This window comes from Primulina eburnea, chromosome 6 (genome assembly GCF_022965805.1).
Source record: "Primulina eburnea isolate SZY01 chromosome 6, ASM2296580v1, whole genome shotgun sequence".
NCBI lineage: Eukaryota > Viridiplantae > Streptophyta > Magnoliopsida > Lamiales > Gesneriaceae > Primulina > Primulina eburnea.
Genome location: NC_133106.1, coordinates 1434343 through 1446003, shown reverse-complemented (window position 1 = coordinate 1446003; position 11661 = coordinate 1434343). Strand labels below are relative to the sequence as shown.

General features: G+C 39.6%; 1 protein-coding gene across 1 annotated transcript; it reads right to left on the bottom strand.

The window, feature by feature from the left end:
* Positions 1-9132: 9132 nt before the first annotated feature.
* Positions 9133-10078, bottom strand: LOC140833672 (FCS-Like Zinc finger 8-like; the record flags this gene model as incomplete). Its single annotated transcript, XM_073197998.1, has 1 exon — positions 9133-10078. A coding segment is annotated over one exon (765 nt), but the record flags the coding sequence as incomplete, so codon positions are not given.
* Between the last annotated feature and the right edge of the window lie 1583 nt (positions 10079-11661).

Genomic DNA, 11661 nt, shown 5'->3' with positions numbered 1-11661 from the left:
GCAAACTTCTTCCCGGGTAGAATTTTACCCGGGCGACAATGACCAAAGCCGGGCCATGGAATTGGACTTAATCGAAGAAAAGAGAGACCGAGAATTCATTCGAATGGAGGCATACAGGAGCCAGCTTATGAGATCATATAACAAGAAGGTCCAGATCCGAGACTTCCTAGTGGGGGATCTAGTCATGAAGAAAGTCAACCCAGCTGGTGAGGTTGGAAAACTGCAAGCTCGGTGGGAAAGACCTTATAAAATTACCCGGAGGGTCAGCTCGGGATCTTTTTATTTAAAAGATGCGCAAGTACGCTCTCTCAAAAGGCCTTGAAATGTATTTAATTTAAAGTAGTATTATACCTAACAGATGTAATTGATTGGTTGAAGATATAATGAAAGATCTGTTTTTCTCAGAGAGAAGTGTTATATTATTTCTTGTATCTTAACTCGGGAAGTACCGGTTAAAAAACCCAGGGCACTACACCCTGGCTCGGGGAACCACATCTCGACCATTCCCAAGTCCCAGGACATGTTCCCCGCCAAGGCTCCGTACCTTGGTTTTTAAAAAGCCCAGGGCACTACACCTTGGCTCGAGGAACCACACCTCGACCATTCACAAGTCCCGGGACATGTTCCCCGACCCAAGGCTCCACACCTTGGTTCTTAAAAAGCCCAGGGCACTACACCCTGGCTCGGGGAACCAGGTTCTTAAAAAGCCCAGGGCACTACACCCTGGTTCGGGAAACCACACCTCGACCATTCACAAGTATCGGGACATGTTTCCAGGCCCAAGGCTCCGTACCTTAGTTCTTAAAAAGCCCAGGGCACTATACACTGGCTCAGGAAACCACATCTCGATCATTCCTAAGTCCCGGGACATGTTCCACAACAACACATCTTAATTATTCTTAACCTGGCAGGACCTACACTTTGAACATTCATTCATTATGAAAATATATGTTTTCATTATCTCGATTGCCTATCAAGAAGTCCCGGTTAGTTCTCAACACTTAGAATATTTTTTGGTTGTTTGCGTAAAGACAATGGTATTACTCGGGTCTTTTAAGATCAATCAAGAAACTATTGAAGGAAATTTTTCATTAATAAAAGCCCGAAGGCATGAATTACAAAAATAAAGAAAAAAGAAGTACAATCTTAGTCTACATCTATGTGTTCGGCCTCTGGCTGGTCTTCCTAGGTTCCCGCCTTCTCCTCCTCACCTTCCTTATCTGGAGGCAAGAGTCAGCTTCCTCAAATCAGGGAAGTTTTCCCTATCTGGAGGCAAGTGTCCAGCTTCCTCAAATTGATCCCGGCATTTATCAAAACCGGTCTTGAAAAGAGGATAGGCCTTATCGACCACAGCCTTCTTGAACTCAGGAGTTTGGAGGAGGGAAGCCTGCCACTTACCCTTATTATACTCAGCCAGGGCCAAAGCACTCTCGGCCTTCTCCGCCCGGGACTGCTGATCTTCTATCTGTTCGGATAGAGAATGGTTTCTCGACTCCGAAACAGACAGGGCACCTCGCAGATTTTCTTTCTGTATGGCAGCTTCGTTGAGATCTTCCCGGGCCTTGTCTAGTGCCATTTGAGGCGGCTACAAGGAAGCATTGAGGACGGAAATTTCCTCTTCATGAAGCCCTTTAGCCCGGGCAAGCTCTCCATGCAGTTGATCCTGAATTTCTTGGGCAGCCCGGGCTTGTTGGCCTTTCTTGGTAGCCACCGCCGCCACTTCCTCGAAAGCTGAAATAATCATTTGGGCAGCCTGTACAAAGCGAGTTAAAAAAAAGGGGGATGAAGAAGAGACTCACAGATAGGAATCGGTTGGATCCCTCAAGAAACCGGGCACCAGGCCCAGAATTCTTCAAAAAGGCCTCCTCGTCAGGGGTGAGCATCTGCTTAAGGCGCCGGATGCCTGTTGAAGTGGATCCCTCCAAAAAGATATTGGCCCAGGTGGGTTGATCAGTCAGAGGAGGCTCGTGGGGAGGCTCCTCTGTGGATTGTTGCCGGGGAGGAGTGGTTGACCGAGACGCTTGGGACGAGCTCTGGCCCCCTCTTGGTTGGCCTCACCCAAAGTCCGCTCCGGGCTTGTGATAGCGTTTTGTTTCCTTTGGATAAGGGAATGTGGTCTTCAGGGTCTTCCTGGGATGCATCATGGGTCACCTCTTCTTATTGGGCCTCCGCCCGATTCAACTCGTCTTGCCAGGCTGCCTTCTCCTCGGCCTGTTTCTTCTCAAGGGCAGCTTTCCGGGCTGCCAACTTTTTCTCTTTGGCCGCCTTTTCAGCCGCCCACTTCTTGGCAAAGGCCTCCTGCATTTTTGAGTTATCTGCACGAAAACAAAAAGAGGTGTCAGTACAAATAGCAAGTATTAGACCTTTAATAACCAGGCCAGGATATCAAGAGTTACCGGGTTGAGCGCCCGAGTCAGCAACTTCGTCGATCTCCCTGTCCAAAGGGTCCTCAGCTCGGGCAATCAACCCGTATGCAGCCAAGTTCTCATCTGAAATAAGAACAGAGGAGGAAAATTTCTTGCCCTCCACCAAATCTTGGCTTCGGGTATAGAAGTCCTCAAATTTATAAGTCCGGGGAAGGGCAGGTTGCTGATGAAGGGAAGGAAGAAACCCGGTCAAACAGGGAAAAGGACCTGGGATTTGAATATAGAAAAAACGTCTTTTCCACCCTTTCTGGGAAGAAGGAATGTCATCAAGGAACTGAGAATTGAAACGAGCAGTCAAGGAGAAGGCATTATCTCCAAGCCTGCAGGAAAAGTAATACTGGAGTATCAAGAGGGTGATGGCTAAATTGTTCATTTGGAAGAGGACGTAGGTTGCAGCCATTATCCTAAAAGAGTTGGGGTGAAGTTGGTTAATTGGCACACCAAAAAACTTGGAGACTTGGGTATAGAAAAGAAAGACAGGGAATCGAAGACCATTTTTAATTTAGTCCCGGAAAAAGGTAGTATAGCCCGGGGGAGGGTTGTTTGCCCTATCAGAAGCCCCGAGAATTATAATGGAATATGAAGAAGGAATAGACCACAGAGTTCGAAGTTCTTCATCCGCCCCCGAGTGCAAAGTGCTGCTCATTGAGGAGAACCAAGGATCTCCAGGGGCCTCAGAAGAAGGGCGGTCAGAAGCCCGGGCTTTACCCTTACCCTTGTCCTGCTTTGGGACTCGGGAGGTGCCCGAGGAATAAGGTTTTGAAGAGGAGGGTTTGTTTGGTAGGTTGTGGGTTTTCTAGAAGATTGAACAACAAGACGAGGAGGAGAAGAATCAGAGCGCACCGCGATGGACTCATCGCTGGGAGAGCCTCGCGCATTGGATCCAGAGGTAGAAGAAATAGAATTAGACATGGTTGGGAGAGAGAACTTACGATTTTAAAGAAAGAAATTGGTGATTGCAACGGAAGATGATTGTCGGAGGTAGAGGAGCTTGCGCGGAGGAGCTTCAAGAGAAAATTTTCCAAGGACTTCGCCGAGTTTTTGAATTTTCGAGTGTTTTTTCGAAAATAGAGGGCCTAATATATATAGGCTGTGGGGGAGATCTTGAGCATTGATTTAAGCACATGTGGACGATCCAGATACTTCTCGTAAATTGTAACAGGCATATGAAAGGACGTGCACGCGTATCGATATGTCAGACTTATCAAATTCTCGGAATACGAAACAATTTTCGACGGGAAGTTAATGCAAGGACGTGCATGCTTATCGATATGTCAGACTTATCGGATTCTCGGAATATGAAACAATTTTTTACGGGAAGTTAATGCTAACCATGCGTCATAATGATACCCCTAGGACTTTCCGAGAATACTAAATGACAAATATGCAAAGTCCGGGAGATATCAGGCCCCGGCATCTTATTCAAAACCCGGGTTGTATCAGACCACGATATCCCATTTCATCTATGGATATATGAAGCCCTCGATGCTCTTACTCACTCTGAATTATGTTTCAACAAAATTAAAAGTACGACTGATCGGGACAACGAGTCAAGCTCTAGCTCGACTATTTTAGGGATGTGTGGTGATACCCCCATAAGGATCCGGGTCATCATTGACCCGGTTTGTTACTTGGATAGCCGAGATCTTAGCCAATGTGCCGGGCAGATCTCATCTTCCCGGGCAATCATCATAACCCCGGGTTCTCCACCAACCACCCGAGTACTCTACTAACCTGACACTTCTCATCTTCTCGGGCAATCAAGAGTCCGGGCTGTCTTATGAGTTCCCGGGTACATTACCACTTGGGCAACCTCGAGAATTGTAGCACACTTGAGTATGATTGATACATGCAGTCTAATATGTCAGAACAACTTGAGCTTGGAGTGTCCTAGAAGCCACCAGAAGCTAGAGTATGGGCAACCGACTTGCCATACTTAATAGGTGGTGTTGGAATCGAGATACATACCTCATTTTCTACTATAAATATCAGGTATTAATGTCATTTAATGATTCTGAAATATTTGAACTCTCAAGCATATTACATATTTTTTCTCAAATATTGCTTGTGTTCATCTTCAACCTGCTGACTTTAGCATCAGAGTGGCTACGTCGGACACTCATCCGACGCCCATTCACGAGTTCTTTTCATTGTTATCAGGTGCTATCATAGCCATTATCTTCACTCAAAAATCCCGAACATCATAAATTGTTGATCTGATCCGTTGGAACTTCTTACCCGACTCACCCCTTTCAACGAGATCACATCAGTAACCGTTATTTCTTCTTCTGTGTTAGTAAACTGTAGCTCAAGTTCATGTCTCTCAACTTTTCCAATCATGGAGATGCACATATCATTTATCTCTAGCTGGATTATCACTACAACGTCATCTCTGGCTGTCAGGCAGTGTGCATCGAAATTCTCTCTATTTTTCTTGAAGATCTACTTTAGCACACTCTCCTGCGATTCCATCTCAATGAAATCTCGGCGACAGTGCTTCAGAATCAGTTAATTCAAAAACCAAATTAGTTTATTATGAAATTCTCTCGAAAAGTATCCTCTTTTCTTTAGCTTTTGGATCAATGGAGGACCATCTTTCTTCTGGTTCCATAATCTTGACCTCTTCTTGCAGACTTGATATGGGAACAACTTAAATGAAAGCCGGACGAAAAGACACGAATACTATATACTATGAATTACAATTATATAATTTTTTCTTCTTGTTAAGTTTTTTTTTTTTTTTTTTTTTTATCTATGCTAAGAATCACGATTATATAATCTATGAAAATATCAATTTGGTCTTTTTTTAATCATATTATCTTTTTATCTCTTTTAACTTAGACAAAAATTTGTGTGAGACGATTTCATGAGTCGTATTTGTGAGACAGATCTTTTATTTGGGTCATCAATGAAAAAGTACTATTTTTTATGCTCAGAGTATTACTTTTTATTATGAATATCGGTAGGGTTGACCTGTATCACAGATTAAAATTCTTGAGACGGTCTCACATGAAACCCAATCTTAACTTTAATAATAAATTGTATTATTAAATTTTATTATTTTATATTTATTTTTCTTATAATTTGGTATTGTAAATTTCAGATTTAATCCACTATCTTTGTGGTTTTTTATTATAAGTTTTATATTTTTTGCCTTGATGCAAATATGATAATTACGTGTCTAGCATAGCACAAGTATTTCTCGAAAAAAATACCAATATTCTCATAAAATAATAACACATTATTAAAATTAATTTTAACAATATATCAAATCACAAAAATAAAAAATAAATGACAAAAAACATATTTTACACTATATTATTTGACAAAAACTTGTGTGAGACGATCATATGGGTCGTGTTTGTTAGACGGATCTCTTATTTGGGTCACCCATGAAAAAGTATTACTTTCAATGTTAAGAGTATTATTTTTTATTGTGAATATGGGTAGGATTGATCCGTCTCACATATTATGATCCGTGAGACGGTCTCACATGAGACCCACTCTATTATATTATATTATATTATATTATAAATAACAGTATTAATATAAATTCGGAGATTACTGAATACGGAATGCACAGCGCATCGAAACGTAACGAATGAGATATAAAATAAAAAATTTGCTAACGTGGTGCCCGTACCCGAAAGGAAAATTAAATACACCCGAGAAAGCATTTGAGATCCGGAGATTTATGTGCTTCCCGAGAATAAGTACACATTTAACCTACACCTTCACTTCTACCATCAAAGCACATACTTAGAGGGAGAAAATATCTGACTGCTCATTTCAATTTTCACCTAACCAAAGGCTCCATTTTTCCAGTTCAGTCAAGGAGTCGGGCCAGTTCTTCCATTTTATCTGTGTAAGATTCATTCATACTTTTGTCTACTGTGTGTTTTGTTTTTCCTTGCGTTGTTGTGATGTGTTTTTGTCTTTAATTTTTTTTATTTCGGTTTGTGTAGCTAGATCTGAAGACAGTAAAGAGTTGGGTTGCGGTTGTTGTGGTGAATTCGGATTCATTTCTGTTCGGCGTATGTGCGGGGTTTAATGAAACGGGTGTTGATTTGCTTGAATTCTGGTTGTTATGGAGAAGATCTAAAATTCTGGTTGCTTGATGTGTTCTAAGTTTTAGTGTTCTCAGCTGCTGATTTTTTAGATCCGTTAGTTTGACTTGGTTATTATTAAGATTATTTGACAGGAGAGAAATAGATTGAGTAAATTCAGTGTACAGTTGAATTCAATGGAAACTCTCGTAGTTTCTCATCAAAGAAATCAGCATCGGGATTATGGTAGAGACCGTAGTCATACTGCTTCTAACTTTGGGTCCTTTGGATCTCCGCCTTGTACTGGTTTTCGTGGCATCAATTGCCGGACATTCCATTCAGAAACTAAGTCACGTCCTACGCCATTGGAATCTTTCTCAATGATTCCAGTTATCAATAGGGCATTTTCTGCTTCTTTTTCGCCCAGAACCCCACCTTCTTCTGTTCATAAGCAAAAAAACAACTCCAAAAGTAATGCAAAAAGCAGCTCGATTCCGATTCCAATAAAGATTGAGTTTGAAAATGAGGAGCGGTCATTTGGAGATCAATTGTGCTTCTCCGAACGTTGGGCTGGGCCTGCATATTCCAATTCACCTCCCCCAAGTTCTTTACCCATGCCTAAGTTTTCCGTACGCCCCAAAAGAACAGTTTCCCTTGATTTACCTTCCTCAGTCTCTAAGATTGAGTTGCGCCCTATAGCAAAATCTGCACCTGCTTCCCCAACAAGGGAGCGAAGACCCTCCCCAAGCGATCTGGGTGAACCTTCGGATTCTGCGACAACGACACTTCGTCGCATGCTAAATCTTGATATCTCTGATGAATGAAGAAGTATCTGGGACAGTCTGTGCTTGTGTAAATAAATAAATTTTCCTCCTTTTAGTGTTTATGTTTTAAAAATAAAGTCCGTTGACAAGATTAGCTTGTTAGTTCTGGCGTTTTGAGATTTCTACTTAGTGATGGTTGTGGCTGTCCAGAACAAGTGATGGTTGGGGTTGGTCAGCTAGTTCTAGAAATCTCTGGAGGTTGATGTTGGTTTGACATGAAATGTGGTTTGGTTGGTCAGACATTGATATGGGAGAGCCAATATCTTTTAAGTTGAGGGCAGGATTTTAGATATATGACAAGCTGGGGTAGAACAGTGATGTGATGGATATAATGAACTCAGTTGCGTATTTTCTTTTCAACAGAGTATATGTATAACTTGGAGGAGACTGCATGTTGTTGGATGGCGACAGTTGAACTTTCCAGTGTGACTTTCTCTCAGGATTGTTCATTGTTATTCCCCTCCTTTTTAGATCGCATTAATGTCTTTATAGTGTATAACCATGATTTCGTCTAAGGCCTTCTTACCTGTAACCTAGGCCTTGTTTTTTAGTTTCATCCCACATAAGTATCTTTTGATGTTTACCTTCATCCAAATTCTGGGGTCAATAGGTTTTCTGTCTTGTTTCTATATCCTTCTCTCCTGTTTCTGTTTTCTGTGAGACTAGATCCTTACCTTGTGTAGTTCTGTATCTTTGTTATGCAAAGATGTCTTCTCCCCCTCACTATCTTTTCTGGTTTTTTTAAAGAAAAAAGGTGAGGAAAGTAGGGACAAGGTAATCTTTGCTTGTAACATTCGCCAAGTCTTGATCCAAATTTCGATACGTGTTCGCTTATTTATCTTTGTCGAGAATGAGGTATATCAGATCTTTTTCATCCTAATTCCATACATCATTGAGAATTGTTGATCATACTCATCGGTTCACAGGTAATTGTTTCAACGATTTTACAATATATTTTTTTCTCGATGTGTTACATGTCTTGGCTTACACCTTGTTTCCTTGTTTTTGCCAGTTTATTCTGATCAGAGAATGGGCTGAAGAAGTGTGCCAGTAGCTATCCTATTACACTCATCTTTGTGGCCATATTTATGTGTTCTGGTTTTTCAGTTGTGTATCTGAAGATAATATCTATCTATCCATCCAATCTTTGTATCTGAAGATGATATCTATCTATCTATCTAATCTATCTATTATCTAGATATGCAGTTTGATTTAGTCTGTATTGGGCAACAATTTTTATAACGCATGTTTCAAAATCGGACCTTCATTTCCCAGCTTTTATTTTTCTTGTCCAATTTGATGCTACAGCTACCGTTTATGACTGGATGCATCATCTCGCCTATTGTTTAATTGTTTCTTTATACCACACAGATATCGTAAAGAAACAACCAAACTTTCACTAAAACAGCTAAAAACCGAGAAATGAGTTCACATTTTTCCAGGAGCAAAATGTATGCTAGATACAAGATTTGTCTTTGCTGCGAAATTGTCAAGGTATCTAGTGTCGAGTGAGAGTCGAATTGATCAATCCTTTTGAAGATGCTCAGTTTCTCGTGAAGCAACAAAGAGAAGCATAGAAAATGTCGAAGCTCTATATTTATGAAACATGTGGATTCTTCATTCCTTCATGACAACTGCTTTCATGGCTACAAAAGCTTCCTCTACCCCTGATGAAATTTGTTTTCTCCGTTGGTTGACAGCTATCGATGTCTCAAATATTGAAGCGAAGAAACCAAATTTTTCATACAATTCAGCGCGCTAAAACTTTTAACGCAACACGTATCCTTGCAAGCACAAGGAACAAGCATGGAAAACAGCATTCCCAAGGTGCAAGGATTGTAGCAACATATCATTTGAAGAACGTGTCTTGTCCCGTGTCATCAACTATTCCGAAATAACAATTTGAAATTTCTTATAAATAAATTCCATATGATTTGAGCAATTTCACCTTTGGCCGCTATTCCTCACGTCTGCAATCAAGTATTCAATAAATTTTTGGTGGCACTAACCTGTTAGTTCAATCATCTTTGCCTTGTTCAGCAGACAAGAAATCCAGGGATTCAGATTCCAAAACACTGCTTTGGAAGTCATTTCCCATTTTCTTGCTATCAAACAATTCAGGATCGTTACCACAGCAGCTCTCCACAATGCGATCATCGAATATATGAGTTGTTTTTGGGTTAGGTCCATGAGATAGCACACAAGTATAATCTTCATACATCTCCATTTCTTTCAAAGAAAGCTGCCTCGAAAATTTCCTCACGGGGGTGCTGGAAGACGGGCTAAGCACCATAGGCTCACGAGTCTTGATCCCGAAATCACCGAGAGAATCAGGCGATTCGGGCGGGGACTTTGTGCTGGGAATTTCAACGTTAGGCTTTGCTAATAGAACCATTCTGGTTACTGGTTTGGAGATTTTTTCATCAGTTTTTTGTTCGTGCATTGAGTCAATCAAGGCAAGTCCAAAGGCTTTTGGCTCTAGTATAACCCCTGAACCATTGCTGATGATTTCAGGCAATGAGGATAGGGTACTTGACAAGTTTTTTCCTGACAAAATTGTATGAACAAAATCGAGTGAATTCTGGGGGTCAAGAACCGAACTTGGACTGTCTACAATATTTTCTGAATCCGAAATGATTTTTGACAAAAGCCCATTGAAAAATCTTGGAGAACCCAAGTACGATGATGTTTGTTTGTTGGTATCAGTAGAAGGGAACGAGTTTTGCTCAGCCATCAAAGCTTGTTTGGATGTCACAATTCTTGATCTGTTCCTCAGAATGAGCCAAATCAATCAACCAATCAACCCGTTCACTAAAATTTCACCCAAAATTCCGTAATTTAACTGTAAAATATTCCAAGATATAGTTCACGAATCACCAATACTGGATAAAAAATTAAAGGAAAAAAAAAACTTTTTTACAAATAAAGATCAGCAGAAAACCTGGAATCTGTGACTTTATTCATTTCATCCCTGATTCCTGAAGAAGCACATGAAAATGGAAGAGACTTCAACTTTTTCTCCGTAAGAAGTTGGGATATCTTAATTATTAAATCTGTCAAAAAGCCGAGCAAGCTTTGCTAAAATCTCATGAGCTTCCATTTTTAGAACAGTGACAGATGAATGGAAGAAAGGGCCAATCCTGTTTCCCTTTTCTCTGTTATGTGGTTGGATTGACATAACCTTGACTTATTCTTCATCATAAGATCATTGAAAGAGAGAACATATTCAAGCAAGCGGCTCTGCTTTGGTTTGGTGATCAATCAGATTCAGCAAACAGATGCTATTTTAGGATTTAAGGTTCATTGTTGTTACTGAGTTTCAGGAATATGAAAAAAAAAAAAAAAAAAACAAGAGAGAAAAAGAAGCCAATATGGATTTTTTATGTAACGTTTTAAAGGCTTATACTGCCAAATATTAAAATATTAAATTTTTTTGGCAAAAACTTGTGTGAGACGGTCTCACGGGTCGAATTTGTGAGATGTATCTCTTATTTGAGTCATCCATGAAAAAGTATAATTTTTTATGGTAAGTATTACTTTTTATTGTGAATATGAGTAGGATTGACCCGTCTCACGGATACTTCTCACAGATTAGTATCCGTGAGACGGTCTCACATGAGACCCACTCAATTTTTTTTTATCTTATATAAAATATTCAAAATCAAAGTTTTTTACTCTAATAAACAAAGAATTTCGTCATATCAATTAAATTAATCTAAACCATCCAATCTGCAAATTACCTTGGTATAATATAAAACCTTTTTTTTTTTTGAGTGGATGCGGAGAATTATTTCAAGTGGCTAGTATTTGTTTTGTTGAGAATAATAATAAAAAAAAAATAGTAATGCGCAAGTCATTTTCTTGATGCACGTCCCCATTCACATGCATATGATTAATTATATAGTATGTTTTTTACGAGATTGTATCACGAATTTTTATTTATAAGACGGGTCAATCTTACCGATATTCACAATCAAAAGTAATAATCTTAACATAAAAAATAATAATTTTTCATGGATGACCCAAATAAGAGATCTGTCTCACAAATACGATACGTGAGACCGTCTCACACAAACTTTTGTCTTAATTATATATGTGCAACTTTAAGCTCTCCATTAAGATTATCAGTGAATAATTGATCAAACCATTATTTCATTGGTCGTTTTCTAATATAACAACACTTTTTTCACAGAATTATAGTCACCGGTACTGCTTTCAGTAATCCAAACATAATTAATTAATAATATTTTCATTAAAGAAGTTTTTTCTTAATGGATTTTATTTTTTAAATGATGAAACAAATTTTAAGATTATACATGATTCGAAAATGTGTGTGCAATACTAAATGAAAACGTAGGCTAAGTC